This window comes from Pristis pectinata, chromosome 18 (assembly GCF_009764475.1).
Source record: "Pristis pectinata isolate sPriPec2 chromosome 18, sPriPec2.1.pri, whole genome shotgun sequence".
In the NCBI taxonomy this organism is placed as follows: domain Eukaryota; kingdom Metazoa; phylum Chordata; class Chondrichthyes; order Rhinopristiformes; family Pristidae; genus Pristis; species Pristis pectinata.
The window spans coordinates 3,274,082-3,295,125 of NC_067422.1; the positions used below are offsets into that span (position 1 = coordinate 3,274,082).

Genomic DNA, 21,044 nt, shown 5'->3' on the forward strand with positions numbered 1-21,044 from the left:
CAGGGAGCCCAGTTCTGTTTGGTGGGTTTGGAAACCAAGTCACGTCTCAGCTTAAGGAAACTAAAGATGTTTCCAGTGTTCTTCCAGAATTTTAGTTAGGCAGAAACCATCAGAGCATAGCACCCTAAACCAATTTACCTTCTGAAGGGCCAGCTAACTTGTAAGAACATTGTTGTTAAAAATGGAAGTGAAGGAAGGTTTGTCATGCGCTGTAAGATTCCATTCAATGTGCTCCTCATCCAAGGACAATTTCGCATGTTGGAGTCATAGAAATTTATGTCACAGAAGGAGACCATTTGGCTGGCCAAAGATAGAGCTGTTGGAACTACTCCCAGCACTTGGTCAGCAGTCTTGCAGATAATGGCTTATCTGGGGCCAGGTATAGGTGTGACGAGTGTTTCTGTCGCCACCATGGTCTCTTTTTTTCTTCACTGGTAAAATTTGTGTATATTTATATTCTGTGTGTTGTCTAAACCTACGTGCCTGTGATGCTGCTGCAAGCAAGTTTTTCCACTGTACCTGTACATGAATGTATTTGTGTATGTGACAATAAACTACTTGACTTCACACTTAAGGTGTAAAAACAAAATTCCTCAATTCTTCTCCACCTAAATCTTTGCCCCCTAAATGTTGAACTTTCCACTCAACCTTTCCAGGCCTCTTATAGTTCTGTACACTTTAATTAAATATCCCCAGACCAATGTTACAAAGAAAACAACTCCAGCATAGACGATCTTTCATCATAACTTCTCAAGTTCTGCTAATGTCCTCAGAAACATCGTTCTTCTAAAGTGGTGGCCAGAATTCTCTGCAGTACTCTAGCTGTTCCTCGGCTTGTGTTTTTCACAGTACTAGAATGACCTCCCTGCTCTTGTAACTTCCTTGCCTAATAAAGGCAAGAATCCTGTGCACTTTCTTAACTACCTTGTCGTGTATTGACACATTCAGTTTGTGTGTTCATCTGCCTTTGGGCTGCCGAAATGCTGACTTGTCAAAGGGGAGTCTGGAAGAGAAGAAAAAATAAAAATGGCTATACTCTTAACACAGCACGTGATACAGACTCTGTGTTGTTGCAACTAAAGTTACTACAGTGGTGAAGAGAATGAAATCAACCTGAATCAAATACTGAGAGTCCTGCACATAGTCTGGAACACATGAGTAAACAGCAACATTTTATCATAATTAAACATGTATAGTTTAATGTTTAAGAAAGGCTACGGAGCAATAAAAGACCAACAATTGGGCAGGTAACACAATTTGAGGGAAGAAAAGAAAACTCTGATTCTTTCTTAGAACATTTTGAATGGTGAGGTTAGTGTCAAATGATACTGTAGATGAGAACAAGGCAAGTACAATCCTCACTGATTTGGGCTTCTTATAAGTCTGGTTGCACCAAAGAAGTTAATGGATTTGTCTTGCTCAGAATTTAATGAAACTCTGTCAAGTCCAAGCCAATGCTTATTGCAGAACATCTCGGATGTCTAAGTTAGCACCAAGAATGTAGTATATTGACTTGCACAATTTATGTGTTTGTCTGCCTTTGGGTTGCCTTATACCTGGCGTACCAGTGTTTACCAGCGAGGAAAGTTGGAAGGAGAAGAAAGAATAAAGAAGCCAGCACCTGATTAACGTAGCACATGGCTCAAGCTCTCTCTATTATTATATCCTGGTATCCTCAGGGATCTGTGGACATGAGCTCCAAAACCCCTCTGTTCTTTTATGCTTCCAGTAACCTATTATTTATTGTGTATTCCTTTGTCTGTCTTGCCACCTGGTCCCCACCCAATTATCTCTCAATTCTCTGAATTGAAGTCTATTTGCTGCTTTGTGTCCACTTGGCCAGTCCATTAATAACTTCTTACTGCCCCTGGCATTTTGCTTCACCATTGATGTGCTCAATTTTTGTTTAATTATCTGAAAAATTCTTAATCATGGCCCCTACATTAGCATCCAAATCAGCGAGATATTCTGACCCCTGCAAAACACCATTATGAGCAGCCTACCTGTCACTAAAAATCCCATCAACCATTGCCTCTTGCTTCTTACTGTTGAACTCATTTTGGATCCAAATTGTTACTTTCCCTTAGATCCTGTTTATATTTTTATAGCTTTTTCCCCATATGGAGAATTCTTAGAAGTTGGGCCACATGAGTTTGGGACTGCCAGTGATGCTTCATAAAATTTGGAGATTAACAATGTGTTTAGTATGTACTAAAATACAACCTTAATGTAAAATTATAAATAAACGTTTTATCTTTCTTTGTTTTTAAAAAAAATCTTTTTAATGTGCATTTCCCCATAAACCAAAGGAACGAGTGTAGTTCCAGTCCCACCTGAGAAAGAACCAGTCAGGAATGCTGTTGGTGCTGAAGATACTGGAGAAGGATCATCAAAGGGCAGTTCTGTTGTGGAAATGCAGGATGTTCCCAAATGCAACACAGGATGTGCAGAGAACCTGCTTGGCTTCAAAAACAATGCAGAACCTTCAAACTGCCTCTTTTCCATGTTCAAGGTAATGGTTCCCCACTGTTATTTAACACACAGGCTTACTTTTCCTGTTTGAGGTTCTCGTGTGACACACAACCAGTTGGGTGAAGTACTGTTGAGAGGGACAAAGGAGAGCTCAGTGCTTTTGGCATCTATAGAACTATAGTCCAGTGATAGGGCAATGGAAAAGCAGGATAGACCTGCTGATGAGCAAGTAATCAGAATCAGGTTTATTATCACTGACCCATGTCGTGTAATTTGTTGTTTTGCGGCAGCAGTACAGTGCAGGACATGAAAATTACTGTAAGGTACACAGAAATAAATAAATAATGCAAAAGAGGGATAACGAGGTAGTGTTCATGGACTGTTCAGAAATCTGATGGTGGAGGGGAAGAAGCTAATCTTAAAAAGTTGAGTGTGGGTCTTCAGGCTCCTGTACTTCCTCCCTGATGGTAGTAATGAGAAGAGGGCATGTCCCAGATGGTGAGGGTCCTTAGTGATAGATGCCACCTTCTTGAAGATGTCCTCAATGGTGGGAAGAGTTGTGCCATGATGGAGCTGGCTGAGTCTATAACCCTCTGCAGCATCTTGCAATCCTGCACATTGGAGCCTCCATACCAGGGGGTGATGCAACCAGTCACAATGCTTTCTACCATACGTTAGTAGAAATTTGAAAGAGTCTTTGGTGACACACCAAGTCTCCTCGAACTCCTAATGAAGTAGAGCTGCTGGCACGCCTTCTTCATGATTGCATCAATGTGTCGGGCCCAGGATAGATGCTCCGAGATGCTGACACCCAGGAACTTGAAGCCACTCACCCTTTCTACCACTGACCCCTCAATGAGGACTGTGTGTGTTCTCCCGACTTCCCCTTCCTATAGTCCACAATCAATTCCTTGGCAAGCTAACAGAATAATATTGTTTATTATTAGGTCAATTGAGCACAAGAGTAGGGAGGTTGTGCTTCGGTTATAGGGCATTGGTGAGACCATGTCTGAAGTACTGAGTGTGGTTTTGGTCACTTTATTTAAGGAAGGAAATTAATGCATTGGAACCAGTTCAGAGAAGCTTTATTGAACTGCTACTTGGAATGGGTGGGTTGCTTTTGAGAAAAAGTTACATGTGTCAGGCTTGTATCCACTGGAATTTAGAAGAATGAGGGAGGCTTGACTAATTCAGACAAGCTCATGAGGGCTCTTGACAGGGTGGATGTAGCGAGGATGCTTCCTCTTGTGGAATGGCCCAGAATCAGTAGCCACCTATTTAGGAAGAAGATGAGGTGAACTTATCTTCTTTCAAAGGGTCCTGAGACTTTGCAATTCCCTCAAAGGGCATATTTTTAAGCAAAGGTAGGTTGATTCTTGATGAGCAAGGAGGCGAAAGGTTATTCAGCATGGGTGAGAATATAGAAGTGAGGTTACAATCAGATCAGCCATGATCTTACTGTGCAGTGACCTACTCTTCCTTTGTCTGTTGGCATGTGAGCTCAACTGTTGCAAGATCAACACTGATAGAATTGCCCGCCTGAGTATTTGGCTCCTTGTTGAATCTACATTGGCTCTTTTAAAGAGTAACCTTGAGTGCAAGAGAGAGACAGCATGGGAACAGGCCCTTAGTCACTCAGTTACACTAATCCCACATTATTCTCACTTCTGTTGTTCCCCACATTCTCATCAACTCTTCCCACAGATTCTACCACTCACTGGCATGGTAGAGGAAATTTATAGCAGTCAATTACCCACCAACCCACACATCTTTGGGATGTGAGAGGAAATCAGAGCATCCGGGGGAAATTCACGCGGTCACGGACAATATGCAAACTCCACACAGACAGCACCAGAGGTCAGGATTGAACCCAGGTCTCTGGTACTGTGAGGCAGCGGCTCAACCAACTACACCACTGTGTCACCTGTCTTGTTAGACCAGGCCTCATTCTTTGCCCCATTTTCCTGCAATTTTTTTTTCAAATATTTAACTAATTCACTTGCAAAAGCTGCATTTAAATCTGTTTTCATCACACGATCAGTTATCATTTGGAAAGTATCATGCATGATGTTTAGAAAGGAATTGTCACCTCTGATTCCTTTGCCAAGAACCATTTGAAGAGCTGTTCGCTTGATTGTTCTGGTGGGTTCATCGCTTTTCCCAGTTAGTGAGCTGTGAGATGGGCTGCTTGACTAAAAGTGCCTCTCACTATGGAAACAAGCGAGATAGGAGGGTAAAGCCAGGCTGGCATGAAGCTCACCTGTGTAAACTGGCCTTATGCTCCCAAGAAAGGCAAGTAGTATTCTCTGGATAAGTATACGAACAAGAAAATGGGAATGGGAGTAACCCTCAAGCCTGCCCGTTCAATACGATATGCAGCAATGGAAGTGATTGTCTTGCCACTGAAAGGCGCAGGGCCCTTTAACTAACTAACTATCTAATCCAGTAGGGACGCTTTTGTCTAACTTCTGTAACAAGAGCAGTATGCAACAGTATCCATCCCAGAAGCTGCATTATATTGGGAGGGCCACAGGCAGTGTTCCGCTGACTCTTCTTGATGCTGATCTGTGCCTGTACAATTTGTGATTTGCTTTTCAGCGGGATGTTGTCTCTCTGGAGCAATGGCGAAGTCAAGTGCAAGTTCTCCTGGAGTTCCAGAGGCGGCGGCTGGACTTCATCTTCAATAACTTGGAGTTTCTTCTGCCTCTACCACTGCGAGTCATTCCTGATCCAAAGAAGCCAGAAAAGGTGCTTGTGAAGGAGACGGGGCCTTCTGTCTGCAATTCCAGACAGAAAGCTGGTAATTCCTCAGCCAAGTCTGGCCCCGTAAGAATCTCAGGCAGGATGAAGCGCGGCAGAAAAACTGCCCTGTTTGATGACAGTGACTTGTTTGACAATGAGTTGAATAACAGCAATGCATTTGTTACATTACCAAATGAAATTTCTACCTCATCTTCTGTCGCTGATAAGGCACCGGGAAGCCTGGCAAGTGCAGTGAATGAGAACAATCCCTCAGAGAGCAGGATTAACTCTTCCATTGCTGCTGAAAAGAAGCCAAGGACATTAGCAGAAAAGAAGTGTTGTGAATTGTTGTCTTCATGCCTAGGATCGATAGCTGAGTTCACAGATAGTATCTCGTTTTTGGACTGCTGCCTCAACAGAGGAGTGATTGAGAGCGAGGGCTCATGTGGACAGAGCAGTTACCACTGGGCTGCTGCAGAGATTAAAAATGGCATGTTGGATGAAAGGAGGCTCGATTCAGGAGACTGGTGGTCCTTCCACTGCTTTGGGGAGACGAGAGCGGCTGTGGAAGCCTTGAGCTGGAATAAGTGTCGGTCACAGATCCAACGTGCCATGGACTCGTTTGGCACCAAGTGCGTAGAGTCGGGGACGGAAGTGGCGGAGGAGCTCGTCCTGCACGTTCCAAATCACCAAAACAACAACACGGTGTTCACAGATCTTCTGCACTATCATACCAGGTGTGATTCTTATAATTATTCTGCAGGGTTATATCAGCACCCTTCATCACCATCCTCTGTATGCACACTTCCCCATATCCATATTCAATTGTGATGGGGAACATTTGGGAGAGTATTCCCCAGTGCGTGTTCTGTGATTTTTGTTTTGGCAGCCTGATGGGGGCTGGTGACAGACTTGCGACCTGTTCAATTTTTAAATCATGGAATTGGTATCCAGGACTAGAAAAGTCCTGTTACCCCCAGGATCCCCCATCCAGTGAACCTAGCGCATAAACGCTCGGGCCTCCAGACTTCCTACAGTCCCCTTGTAGGTATTCCCACCTTATCCTTTGATTTTTCTGTCTTGTACAAGCGACCCCCACATAGTTCGGGCAAAAAAATTCAGCCCTTACAGAATTCACAGATTTGAGATGGGGGATAAAACTTGCTCTCATGGATTTTATGTGAAAAATATAAGTAAACGTTTTATTTTCAGCTTGCATTTCTTGACGCGTGTGCAGGTGACACAGCTTCGTATTAAGGAAAATTACAATACGGAAAGTTTTCTCAGAACGCAACAACCTCCCCATAACGCGGAGGTCTCCTGCTGTTTAACAACTTGTGCCATCCAACTATTTCCCAGATATTCTGTCGCTTTTCCTGAGTTCACCATTCCCCTTCCTACTTTCCTTTAATCTGGTTCCTTCTAAATCCTGTTGATCTGATATCTCTCAGTCCTGAGGAAATATCGAATTTACTGAACGTTTCCACTTATTGTGCAAAAAGGCACTAGGTGATTGGCAGTATGTCCCCTGGTTTAAACATACATTCCCTGCACCAGTTCATGGTCACCAGAAAGGCACAGCTACATTTCCACCACAATTTCCTCAGTGGCAGTGTCCAAATCCACAATTTCCATTTCCTCGAAAGGAAAAGACAGCAGATAGATAAAGACACCACCCTGACTTGGAAATGCATCAAAGTTCCTTCATTGTTGCTAGGTGAGAATCCTGGAAATCCTGACTGTGGGAATGCCTTCACCACACAGACCTGTTGTTTACCACCAGCTCAGGCCATTGAGAGATGTGTAAGAAAAAAAATACTGATGCTTAATCCAGATAAAGAGTCAATAACGAGCTGCCAGTGCGGCTGCAGTGTCACTGAAGATGGTGGACCAGTTGAGCTTGCAGTGATTGTTTTTGTCGTGCAGCTTTGAATTACGTGAAACCTTCCCTGGCTTAAAGAAGGAAACGTTCACAAGCTTTACCTCCCAGATCATTATTTTTCTGCCAATAAAGTAGTTTTGAAGTGTATGAACTCGTGATTTCCTGTGTATATTGCACACTGAGTCTCAGTGCAAGGTGAGCTTCTGTGATGGAGTCCTGCAGTGTATGAGGAGCTGTACTGGCAGCTTATCTCAGTGAGCAGAACTCTTTTGGTTGATTCAGAGGTTTACGGGCTCAAACCCTGCTCTGGGAACCAAGTGTATAATCTGGGCTAACCTCCAGTGTACTTCTAAGGGAGTTTTGATGTGTTGGAATGAGCGGTTAAACCTTTTGGGTGGCGTTAAAAGATTCCGTGGCTTTATTCAAAGTGATGTGAGTTTTTCCTCTCCATCCTATCTGATATTGTCCCTTAATCAACGTCCCCAAAGTGTTGTTTGATCATTTATCATATTGCTGTTGGGGGATCTTGCTCTGCACAAATTGAACATAGAACACTACAGCACAGTACAGGCCCTTCGGCCCACAATGTTAGAACATAGAACAATTACAGCACAATTCAGGCCCTTTGGTGCCGACATTTTATCCTGCTCTAAGATCTATCTAACCCTTCCCTCCCCTATTTTTCTGCCAAATTGGCTGCCAAGTTTCCTGCATCACAACAATAAGCTAATTTGAAGATAATCTTTCTTGGCTCTGTGATGTTCTGAGGTTGCAAGAGCACTGTGTTCTTCCCTTCATTTTTGTTTTAAAAAGTGGAAGTCAAAGGGAGAGTTCAGTAAGTTCTGCAGTTCTGTAATGCCACAAATAGAATCTGTTCAAATAATTGACAGGATTTAGCAGTTGATGCTTGTTCTCTGTGAGGTGGGGTTTGCCTCCCTGACTTCTGCAAAATCCAGGAAACTTCTCATCTAAGCTAAGTTTGCGGAATCCCTATCACCAGCGTTTTATTTTTAAATATCTATTTTACAGTCTGACACAGTTTCTATGGGAGACCAGCTGGGCCAGTGTGCTGTCATAGATGTTGATGAGTAAGCAGCTGAAGAGAGAGTTTGTGTAGAGAGAGAGGGAGCTGTGGACTGCAGTCTGGACTGTCTTTTAGACAGGTGTAGGTGAACTGGGACTTGCGGTCATTGCAAACTGGTTAGTCACTGACAACACTGTGTTGGAAGTTGTGAATATAGGAGTACAGGCCAGATTTTAGGAAGCTTGGGGTTTAAACCTTTTTGCTGAACTGCACCAAATGAAAATAGAAGGGACTGGAAACTTCCCGGGTATGTGCAAGTCATGGGTAAAATGAAAGATTTCATGGGGTGGTGGTAGGTTGAAAAAGCCATGGGGTGTCAGTATTTCCAAAGTAGTGAAGTCAAATCGTAATTGAAGAGAAATTGGTGACTGGGTTACGGCAGACAGATTCAATCAGCCACCCCACACAGTGGGAAGTGAAGCCAGTTAGGTGATGCCTGGAAGAAATCTATCTTGGGGTGTTCTAAAATGATTACCAGCTAGTGAAGTACTCCTGAAGTATTGTAGGTAGAAGTGGCAGCCAGTGCATGCACAGTAAGATTCCACCACAGCAGTGATCTGAATAGCCTGCTGAATTAGTCTTAGTGTTAATTCTTGGGTAAATATTTTCCATGCCAGCAGCACAGCTCCATAGAATTTTGAAACAAAGCCCTGAATTCCTTTATGGCTTGGTATCAGAGAGACAACTGCTGCTCTGACAGTCTGGCGTTCCCTGGGTGCTGCCCCTCTGACATTCCAAGAACTCTGAATTACGTGTTCAAGTCCGAGTGAGGTTTGAACCCACAACACCTGATACTGAGGATGTCACCACTGGGCAAGTGATGTTCTGCAGTGGATTGTGTGGAAATCTGTCAATGCAGTCAGTCAACCCTTAGAATGCAGAATAAGGTGTCATCCCATTGTCAGGAGCAAGATCAGGAAGGTGTGACTGATCCCAGGACCCCTTGGTTTTATATAAGGCCTTGTATAGTACACACAGCTGCTGCAGAGCAGGCAGAGGTTGAAGGATTTATTGTAGCCATTGAGAAATGTTCTTGACACACTGAGATTGATTCAGATTAAGACTGGTTTATAGTGTTTGATTTTGCCTTTCCAGAATACCAGCCCTTCTTTCTTCCTGTCACTAATATTTCTGTGTACTTCCCACGTCCGTAATCTCCATTATCATGATTTATTTAGTGATATTTGAGCTCGAGTCAAGAATAAGGGTCAAGTTTCAACTTCAGGCCTTGAGTGCATCAACACTGAGAAGTAATCCGATTTCAGGTGCCACGTTAATCCAAAGCCTTGTGCGATCTATTACCTCTGGAAAGTCCCACCATCTTGGTCAATGTTCCTCCCTTAACCAGCAGGACCAAGTGCAGATTAATTGGTGATTCATCCCAATAATGGCCCGTTTGACCTGCTGTTTGATAATGTATGTAACGGTTTTCCTGTCATGATCTGTTTGACCTTGGGAGTATGGGTTATTATTATTCACATGTTTAAGCAGCAGCATAACTGTGGGCATCAAATTTGATAACTTCAAACAGAATTCCCCACACGTGATAAAATGAAGTAACAAGGAATTTGGGTTAAAGTTATCAAATTTGATGCCCACAGTTAATGCTGCTGCTTAAACATGTGAATAATAATAACCCATACTCCCGAGGTCAAACAGATCATGACAGGAAAACAGTTATATACATTAGAACATAGAAAACCTACAGCACAGTTCAGGCCCTTCGGCCCACAAAGCTGTGCTGAACACGTCCCTACCTTAGAGATTATTAGGCTTATCCATGGCCCTCTATTTTTCTAAGCTCCATGTACCTATCCAAAAGTCTCTTAAAAGACCCTATCGTATCCACCTCCACCACCGTTGCCGGCAGCCCATTCCACACACTCACCACTCTCTGAGTAAAAAAAAAACTTACCCCTGATATCTCCTATATACCTACTCCCCAGCACCTTAAACCTGTAATTAAACATTGTCAAACAGCAGCTGTCAGTCTGTGCAATCATAGGTTAAATGGGCCATTATTGGGATGAATCAATAACTAATTTGCACTTGGTCCTGCACACGATAAAATGAATTAACAAGAGATTTGGGTTAAAGTTATCCAATCTTGGATCTAGCTCCTACCAGCTCACTCTCCTGTCATGCTCCAACTGCCAGAATACGTTTCCAGCAGCTATTATTAGTGCTTTGATAGCAATTAAATCTGACTATCTCATCCAGATACTACTGTACTGATATAATGAGTAAAGCTAAAAGAAATTGCCTCTCCCATTATTTCTTCCTTGTATAAGATGAGTTGAATGAATGTTTGTCATTTCAAGTCTGAGGATATTGCACCCACTTGCTAACTGTCCCATTTACAGGTGCCTAACTTTTTAACTTTCAGTGCATAAAGATTATTTGAAGGTCCTGTCCACAGGTGTGAAATAGGGAGGTCTGCTCTCAAAAGGAGGGAAAGACAGAAAAGACTCAGGAAGTCGGGCAGCATCTGATGTAAAGTTATTAACTGAGGTGTTAACTCTGTTTACCTTGCCACACTACCTGGGCCTACATGAGCCTTTTCTGTCTTTTTCCCCTTTTCAGAGCTAACCTTCCTATTTCATACCTGTACCCAAGAACCCAATCCAAAAGTTGCTGGAAACACTCAGCAGGTCAAGCAAAGAGAGAAACAATTTCAGGTTGCTGCTATTAATCAGCTGAGTATTTTCAGTTTCTGTTTTAGATATCCAGTATCTATGGTACTTCAAAGATGGTCTTTGTTTCAATCACATAGCACCATGTCAATGCTGACCCTTTTTCCCATCTACACTAATCCCATTTTAATAAATTAATAAATGTTATTTACAGCGTGGTAACAGGCCCTTCCAGCCCAACAAGTCCGCACTGCCCATTTTAAACCCGTATTAACCTACCTGTACGTCTTTGGAATGTGGGAGGAAACCGGAGCACCCGGAGGAAACCCACGCAGACACGGGGAGAACGTACAAACTCCTTACAGACAGCAGCGGGAATAAAACCCCGATCGCTGGCGCTGTAATAGCATCACGCTAACCGCTACGCTACAGTGCCGCCCACATTAGGACCATATCCTTCTATGCCTTGCCTATTTGTGTCTGTTTAACTGCCTCTTAAACGTAGTGACTGTATCTGATTTCATCACCTCCTCTGGCAGTGCACTCTGTGTATATTTTTTTTTAATTATCGCTCAGATCTTATTTAAAACCGCCTCTCTCCTTAAAACTGTGCCCTTCTTTTATATCCCTAATAAAGGGAAAAGATTATCTACTCTGTCTCTGCCTCTCATCATCTTGTATGCTTCTATCAGGTCACTCTTCAGTCTCTTTCACTTGAGGGAAAACAAGCCCAGCCTATCCAATCTCTCCCAAAAACTAAGATACAAGATATTTATTTATTAGTCACATGTACATCGAAACACACAGTGAAATGCATCTTTTGCGTAGAGTGTTCTGAGGGCAGCCCGCAAGTGTCGCCATGCTTCCAGCGCCAACATAGCATGCCCACAACTTCCTAACCCGTACATCTTTGGAATGTGGGAGGAAACCGGAGCACCCGGAGGAAACCCACGCAGACACGGGGAGAACGTACAAACTCCTTACAGACAGTGGCCAGAATTGAACCTGCGTTCAATTCAGGCAATCCAATCCAATTGGAGGACCTCCAATCCAGGAAATATCCTGATGAATCTCCTCTGCACTCTCTCCAGCACAATCACATTGTTCCTAAAGTGTGGTGACCAGAACTGCACACAGTGCTCCAACAGTGTTTTATAAAGTTGCAACATAACATCACAGCTCTTGTGTTCTATGCCCTGACCTATAATGGCAAGCATGACGTATGCCTTCTTTACCACCTTATCTACCCATGTTACCACTTTCAGGGAACTATGGACTTGGACCCCAAGGACTGCATTAATAGTTAAGCATCTGTAAAGATGAAAAGTCAGCAACCTGAAATAGTAACTCCATTCCTTTCTCCACAGATACTTCCTGACCTGCTGAATATTTCCAGCATTCTCTGTTTTTCTTACAGATTTCCAGCATCTACAGGTTTTTGCCTTTCAAGGAAACATCAGCCCAGGAGGATCAGGTTTTCTTTTCATCCTTTGATTACATTAACTGACTGTTGTCAGAGACTAGCATAATAATACGTTTAATGCTTCTCCATTCACCAATGGCATGAAATCGACAACCAGTCATTTTAATTTTGCAAGTAGAAATTCAGTAAAGGGTTAGGCTAGAGATGTGTGGTCATAAACACAGCCAAAATAAACTTAAAGTGTGATATCTGGAGAAAACAAATGCAATGTTAGGGAGATTTGAGGGGGACTTTTCCTCCTTCAGGCTGAAAATAGTTTAAATTAAATGCTGACATGTGTTTTTCTGTCCTCCAGCGCTGCATCTAAAAGGATTGATGTACTGAAAACTGTATTCTCCAACAACAAAGCGTTTGTGGGTCTGGGTAACAGACGAGCAAGTGCCATGGAGTATCTGCCAGCTCTCCGCACTATCTGCAGGGCAGAGAAACTGAAAGAGCAGGGCAAAGCAAAGCGCAGGTATGGATCTCTGCAGCTTTGTTTTTAGATTCTTTGCTTGAAATAAACTTCCACTATCTAAGGAGCATGGTTGTTTCACTAGTCCTCATTTCACATCACTCTCTGATTGCTAGAGGTACGTTTCATTGAATGGATAGTGTAGAGGTGAGATTCATCCCACAGATTTACCAACTAAAACAGTTTAAGATGATGCATGATATATTTGGTGACCTCCTTAATAGCGTGTTACATCTCCCTATAATTATTTGATCCTTTATTGACAGCACCTCTATAAAGATTCTGCCACTCTGTTTCCTTTGTTGTACTTGCTTGAGTTGGCTAGTGTAAGTCTACACACTCACACAAATGTTAATACCTGACCGTGATGCAACTCGCATCTTGTAATTAAAACACTACAGTAAGTCCCTGGATTACGAACGAGTTCTGTTTTTGAGTCTGTTCGTAAAGTGAATTTGTATGTAAGTCAGAACAGTTACGTACAGTTCACATCTAGAGTCAATTAGTCCTAAATCACTACAAGCTTCAGTTATTTATTGCTATATATTAAGATCTAAATGGAATTTTGATTCCAGTTTCATTATAATTCCACACATAATGTGAAGCAATCTAAAATACAGCATAACTTGTTATTGCCGGGACGTGTGAAGATTGTCATCAGTTTTATGTGCGTTTGGTGTCATTCATTACAGTACAGTACTGTGGAGCTACAGTTACCACATGGAGTGAATTTTGTGTATTTTCTGACTGACGGACAAAATCAACTTAAGGACATCTGTAGAAACAGACCTCGGTCATTACCCGGGGACGACCTGTCGGGGCAGAGCGAGTGCTGGATGGGGGGGGGGGGGGGGGGGGGGTGGGGGTGGGAGATAGAGATATAGATATGGTGGGTGGGGGCAGTGGGAGAGGGGGCTGGTGACCATTCATGGCATCCCTCATCATTCGGAACTCCTCGAACATCCCTGCCCTGAAATAGCAGTACAGACTTTAACACACGAAATTCACGATCCAGCCGTTCGCCGCCTCCATCACCTGGAAAAAGTCAACACTGACAGGCAAACCGTTCTGTGCCCAGTTCCGTGCCTTCTTCCCGCCATTCGTAAGTCAGGCGTTCATAACCCGGGGACTTCCTGTACTGCATGCGGAGTCCTTCAGCCTTTTACAGACTGTATAGCTCAGAACGGAATCATTCCTCATAATTACAGATGTACCTACGCCCAGCTGAATACTGGAGCTGTAGTCTACTTCTGAGATATTTTAAGATCGTGCTATTGCTAGGTTTCATTAGTGTATTGATACCACTAGAATTATTGCACAGAACTATATTATGTCAGGTTGTCTAACCATTTTGATTCATTCCCATTGCCCCATCACTGATCAGTGATCATTTGGTTTTCCCCCCTAATGTAGAGCTGAAATTTTTAACAATTGAATCCAATGACAAAACTTAGAAGTGTACTCGAGGTGTTTTTCAAAGTTTAGAGGCACAGTGCAGCTACTTCATTCTCCTCCCATTGGAAATTACAGAAATCCAGTCGTGCTCTTTCTGGTTCAGTACATTGACCAAGGTTGGTGATCTGCTGGAATGGGTGACGTGGAGAATTCGGGTGCAGTGGGTTTACATGGGTCATGCCTGCATTGGTAGTCTATGTACCACCAGGCTGCATTTTGTTTTGTATTAGCCTTAATTTGGAACTTGTGCTGTGCAGAAATGCATCTCCACAGATTTGTATCTGCTTTCTCTTTCAGATGTTGATATGTATTTGTTCCACTTATTTTAAATGCACGTTTTAAAGAAGAAAAATCCTGTTTTATTCTTTTATTTTTCCAGATTTCTGCACTATTTGGATGGTGCGCACCTGGAACTGCCTAAAAACACTCTGGAAGCCCTTGCAGCAGATTTTCCCTGAAGCTCCTGACTTGATGGCAATATTATTTGTACAGTAAATTACTACATATTTGAAAGACAAGACAGTATCTTTGGGGTATTTTGCCCCTGTCTCTTTTTGGTACTTGTTCTTGCGCGCGCGCGTGTGTGTGTGTATGTATGTATGTGTGTGTGCGTGTGTGTGTGTGTGCGTGAATGAATATTTTTGTACAGTAAAGTGATGTGAAACTTTGTAGAGGAATGGTGGATTATCTTAATTTAATTGCAGCAGACAACTGTAAGAATGTAAAAATCCAGTGCATGATCGTTTTTCTTTGTTAGTGCTGATTGTGACACTTGTGGAGAGTTAACTACATTGCTGCCAGCAGCAGTGATTTTTAGTCACCCTCCCTCTACAGCTTCACCCAATAATCTCTGAGTTAGAGGGGGAATGATTTTTACAAGATATTGGAGGCAAACAGTTCCAACATTCACGCGCATTCCCGCTGTGATCACTGGATTGGAACCAGGGATTCGAGCCACAAATTGTATATTTTTCTTCCTACTTCCCTGTCCTCGCGGTTTTTGGGAATAGAAGTACTTGAATGCTTTTTGATTAACTATACCTTTGTCTTTCCATGTTGATTTATTACTCTCTTCCCCTTTCAACCAAAGCAACAAGTGCTGGTTATAAATCTGCCACAAGTGTTATGAACAGGACCAGGAATGTAAAGCAGTGTGAACAGACTGGTATCTTCCTCGTGCAGGGTTGACCCTAAGCAGCTTGTAACTAACTTACTCTGGGCAATGACTATCTCATGGACGGTAAAATTTTATCTGAAATTGTGAATGACTGTGGTTCATCATGTTTTCCACTGAAAGGTTTTAATTTCCCAATTTTATATTTCAGGAGTATTATAAAGAATGGGGTGTCCCAGTATTGTATGGTGTGATTGTACACCCCATTCTGACATAAGATATAGAATTAAATAAATCAGAGTCATGCCATTTAACTGCAAACTCCAATACAATATAGAGCAAAAGTCTTTAAGCGAAGTGTTACTCAGGAACTCTGTATTTTAATCATTGGGATACAGGGCAAAATACACATGCTTTTCTGTTTTTTGTGGGTGTAAATTTGGGTTGATAGATTGCTATAGGCTCCTCTCACTTTGCACAGACAACAGCCACCAGTCTGTGCTGGGCTGAGGCAGTGAATGGCCCACTGTCAGAGGGGAGAGGACAACCAGGGTTCTTTCTGTCACTATGTAGGGACCTATCTTGAGCAATGGTCATGTGCAATACCAAACCAGAGATTGTGATTTCAGTAAACCTAGTCACTTCTAAACTCTATGACACGTGGAAAATGTCCTCCACACTATCCATTCCAGCAAGCCCAAAGCTCCCTGAAAGTGGCAACACAGGTGGATAGGGTAGTGAAGAAGGCACTTGGTATTCTTGCCTTCATTGGCCAAGGCATTGAGTATAAGAGTTGGGGCATCATGTTGCAGCTGTACAAAACATTAGTTGCACTGCATTTGGAGTATTGTGTTCAGTTGTGGTCACCACACTACAGAACGGATGTGGTAGCAACAGAGAGCATGCAGAAGAGATTCATCAAGATGTTGCTTCGAATGAAGGGCTGTGGTTATAAGATGAAGGTTGGATTTATTCTCACTGGAATGTTGGAGGCCAAGGGATGATCTTACAGAGGTTTATAAAGGGGCCTAGATAGAGTATTTCCCAGGATGGGGAAGTCTAGAACTAGAAGGCACAAGTTTGTGAGAGAGGAGAAATTTAAAGGAGATCTGAGGGGTAGATTCTCACCCGGAGGGTGGTGGTTTTCTGGAAGAAGCTGCCAGAGGAGGTGGTGGAGGCAGATGCAATTACAATATTTAAAAGGTATTTGGATAGGAAAGGCGTAAAGGGATGCAGGCAGATGGACTGATGTGGCCTGTTTCAGTGCTTTACAGTTCTGTGACTCCATTCTCTCCAGTGAGGCCACTCAAGCTGGAGACAGTGTGGTGCCCTGATTTATTTAGATCCAAATCCCAATTGGACTGACATGATGAAACTTTCTTAGGATTTTTAAAGCAGTACGGTGTCAACTATCAGGAAGCTTCTCAACCCTTTTCTTACAACTTTGAGCTGGAACACCCTAATTCATTAGTAAATATCCTTGTGTGCAAGTTGATGAAAGTATCTGGGGAACAAAAGTCTCTGTGTCTTTAGGAAGAGCAGAAGGCACTTCAGCTTGGCAGCTAACTGTAGACCTGGTTTGAAACTGTTCTGTTTCACAGCTGTCTCAGAATATAAGAGCAACACAAAAGGTGCTGGAGGAATTCAGTGGGTCAGGCAGCATCTATGGAGGGAAATGGACACTTGACGTTTTGGGTCAAGATTCTTCATCAGTCTAGATGAAGGGTCTCAACCCGAAATGTCGACTGTCCATCTTCCTCCATAGATGCTGCCTGACCCGCTAAATCTCTCCAGCACCTTTTGTGTTGCTCCACGTTCCAGCATCTGCAGTCTCTTGTGACTCAGAATATAAAATTCCCCAAACCAATACTCTGCTTGGTTCGGAAGTGGAATGGCAATAACTAGCTCTGCACCACAACTTGAGGAAGATAAGGGAAGATCTCCCAATCCTTAGATACCTCTACAAAGCCAAGTGAAACTTTTCCCCCACCACTTAGCCCAGCACTTCAAAACAAAATGCCCAATCCTTGCATCTGGCCAACCAACTCTGCAAAATGTTTCAATTGGAACTCTTGTCTGGATGTATCCGTGGTGCTGCTGAAACTTCCATTACTGTTGACCTAAAATCCTCCTCCAATTAATCTTTGTTTTAAGTTATCAACGCTTAATGGATGTAAAGTATCAAAACCTGACCTCTGTTCAATTGTGTTCAACACCAACAGGACTAACTTTAATGACTTCAGCTGTCGAAAATAATTCTGCCAGTAGTTTCTATTCCTGTGCCTATTATTTTCAGTGGAAATGTTTTTCCAAATATTTCTGTGTGAAAATGTACTGAAGGACGTCATCTTTTACCCCAGAAATGCCTGGTTGGGTGTTCTGGGGAAACTTAAACAACACAAGCTTTCTTGTCATAATTCCACACCATGTCACTTCCACCCAAGTTGTTTTCAAGTCGTGGGCTGTGGGAGAGAAGCATCACAGAGTGCATTCAAGGAAATAGGAAGCAAATATGGCATGAACTGTTCTGGTTTTTATTAAGATAAGATTTATTTATTTATTAGCCACATGTACATCGAAACACACAGTAAGATGTATCTTTTTGCATTACTGAGAGTGCCGGGGGCAGCCCGCAAGTGTCGCCACTCTTCCGGCGCCAACATAGCATGCCCACAACTTCCTAACCCGTACGTCTTTGGAATGTGGGAGGAAACCCACGCAGACACATGGAGAACGTACAAACTCCTTACAGGCAGCGGCAGGAATTGAACTCGGGTTGCTGGCGTTGTAATAGTGTTACGCTAACCACTACACTACCGTGAAAAGGATCTAAATGCACTGTAACAATAATACAAAAAACACAAACTTTTACAAGGAAGATACCAGACTGAGAAGTTATAAATATCAGGAAACTGGGGGCTCTCTTCAGTGGGAAAGAGAAGACTGAGGGGAGATTAAAATTATTAAAAGTTTTAATGTGGAGATGAAGAAATGTTTCCACTAGATCAGGAGATCAAAACTCAGAGCCATACGAGCAAGTTTGTAATAAATTTAACAGTACAGAAGTTCCTCCTGAATTCTGTGAAAGCAGTTAGAATGTGGAACTTACTGTCACAGGGTCTGATTGCAGCTAATCATAGATTTCTTGAAGAGGAAGCTGAATTAGCACAGACAGAAGGGATTAGAAAAAAATGATAAACTGAGATGGAGATGGCAGAAAACTGGCACCAATCATCGATGTGAACATGAACCAAACAAACTGGATGGTGCAGTCAATTCTCTAATTAATAAAGCAGATTACCTAGAGCAAAACAAAAGAGAATATAAGGACGTCCCTTTAGAACAGAGAATGAGGAGGAATTTCTTTAGCCAGAGGGTGGTGAATCTGTGGAATTTGTTGCCACGGATGGCTGTGGAGGCCAAGTCATTGGGTATATTTAAAGCTGAGGTTGATAGGTTCTTGATTAGTGAGGGCATCAAAGGTTACGGGGAGAAGGCAGGAGAATGGGGTTGAGGGGGAATATTAAAACAGCCATGATCAAATGGCGGAACAGACGCGATGGGCCAAATGGCCTAATTCTGCTCCTTTGTCTTATGGGTTAGGGCCATGATTGTAATCAGACAGTCGTCTGTCCTGTTCTGGTATTTATTGCACCAGGGCTGAGACATTTTTCTTCAAAGCTGGTTGTTTTTCCTTAGGCTAATGTCTGCTGTTGTGATTTTATAGACACAGAACTAGGATCTTCAGCCCACCAAGACCCTGCAAACCACCCAGCTCCTGTTTACACTAATCCCATTATATTCTCCACTTTCCAAGCAACTCCTTAACCCCCACCCCCCAAGATTCTACCCATCATCTACACGAGGGGCAATCTACAGCATCCAATTAACCTACCAACCCACAAGTCTGACACAGAACATGCAAACTCTGCACACAGCAACAGAGGTCAAGCCCAGGCCTGTGGAGCTGTGAGGCAGCAACTCTGCAAGCTGTGTCGCCCCTAAGTTTAGATGCTACATCTCTTGATCTTTATTTTGTGAGGCTTTAAAATCTCCTTTTTACCTCCCTGCTTGCTGCCTTTCCCTGTTGCAGTTATGGGTCCACGAGGTGTGGGTACACAGTACCAGCTCTAGTAATGAAGCCTCAGTAATGCAGACGTTGGTCTCTGTGAGGGCACTGACATTAATGCAATGATCCAGGAAGTGCCGGCGCTGGAATTCTTAGGTGTTTTCTGCAGGTCATCCACGTATCACAGCCGGAGGGGAGCACAGTATACAGCAGAGATACAGGCCCTTCGGCCCAACTCGTGCTCACCATGCAAGATGCCAATCTATTGCCAGTCCTGTTTGGCCCATATCCCTCTAATCCTTTCCTATCTGTGTTCCTGTCCAAATGTCTTCTAAACCTTGTAACTGCACCTGCACCTACCCCTGGCAGCTTGATCCATATACCCACCACCCTGTGTATGAGAAGTTGCCCCCTCAGTTCCCCATCCAATCTTTCTCCTCTCACCTTATGCCCTCTAGTCAGACTCCCCTACCCTGGGAAAATGACTCTATGTACCCGATCCTTGCCTCTCAATGTTGCAAACCTCTAGGTTACCCCTTCGCTCCAGTGAAAATTGTCCCAGCCTATCCAAATTGCTCCTTGTAACTCAAGCCCGCCAATCCAGGGAACATTTCTAGCTTAATCACATCCTTACTATAGTGTGGCAAGGAACCCATGGGGACACATTACACCATGACTTCATGGTGTCAATCACTGGGAAGTTCCTGACTTATGCACATTCTTGCTCCATTCAACGATGTAATTGCTGAAATGTGATCTGCCATTAGCAGCAATAATGGCTTGGTATGTTAGTCATTTACCAACTGGATTCAAAACAATTAGTTTCGTTAATTTGTTTTTACAGGATCTGTTGCTGGCCCTGCTCTAACTGCCCTTGAACTGATGGGTCCATTTCAGAGGGTATTTGAGTCAAAGACACAGGAAACACTGCGTCCTTAAGGTGCTTCATATGAACATAACTCAACCGCCCAAAAGCTTTTGTTGAAGTAGGAATGAAAAGCAGACGTTTAGAGAAAGGTCAGTGGGGGAGCAAGAGGAGGGTCTTATGAAGAAGTATTGGTTTATTATTGTCACATGTACTGAGATGGAGTGAAAAACTCAGCCACCCAGGCAGATCATGCCAGACACAAGTACATCATGGTAGTCAAAAATGCAGAATATAGTGTTCGAGTTACAGAGAAAGTGCAGTGCAGCTAGACAATAAGGTGCAAGGGCCATGACAAGGTAGATTGAGAGCAAGAGTTCATCTTTAGTGTATGAGAGGTCTGTTCAAGAGTCTGATAACAGTAGAATAGAAGCTGTCCTTGAGCCCGGTCGTAGGTGCCTTCAAACTTTTATATCTACTTGTCGATGGGAGAGGAGGGAGAAGAGAGAATGACAGTGGGGGGGGGGGGGGTGGTTCCTTGATTATGCTGCCTGCTTTCCTGAGGCAGCAGGAAGTGTAGACAGGATCAATGGAGGGGAGGCTGTTTTGTTTGATGAACTGGGCTGTGTTCACAACTCTGGAATTTCTTGCGGCCTTGAGCAGTTGCCATACTGAGGTGTGATGCACCCGGATAGGGTGCTTTCTATGGCTTGAAGGAGCATGAGAAGACATGAGCAAAACTGGAGGAAGGTAATCCCCAGGCAGGGGAGATATTAGTTTGCTCAGTGGGG

The 21,044-nt window shown here is 43.2% G+C and overlaps 1 protein-coding gene across 3 annotated transcripts in view; it reads left to right on the forward strand.

Moving 5' to 3' along the window:
- Nucleotides 1–15,633, forward strand: part of atad5a (ATPase family AAA domain containing 5a) — a 52,235-nt gene extending 36,602 nt beyond the window's left edge. For 2 of the 3 annotated variants that reach the window (XM_052032949.1, XM_052032950.1), the window contains exons 21-25: nucleotides 2,310–2,512; nucleotides 5,071–5,951; nucleotides 12,231–12,287; nucleotides 12,592–12,753; nucleotides 14,585–15,633. In XM_052032949.1, the coding sequence (XP_051888909.1) occupies nucleotides 2,310–2,512; nucleotides 5,071–5,951; nucleotides 12,231–12,287; nucleotides 12,592–12,753; nucleotides 14,585–14,663 (1,382 nt within the window). In that variant the 3' untranslated portion in view covers nucleotides 14,664–15,633. The remainder of the gene's footprint in view (nucleotides 1–2,309; nucleotides 2,513–5,070; nucleotides 5,952–12,230; nucleotides 12,288–12,591; nucleotides 12,754–14,584) is intronic. The other variant, XM_052032951.1, reaches the window with a different exon arrangement.
- The last annotated feature ends 5,411 nt before the right edge of the window (nucleotides 15,634–21,044 follow it).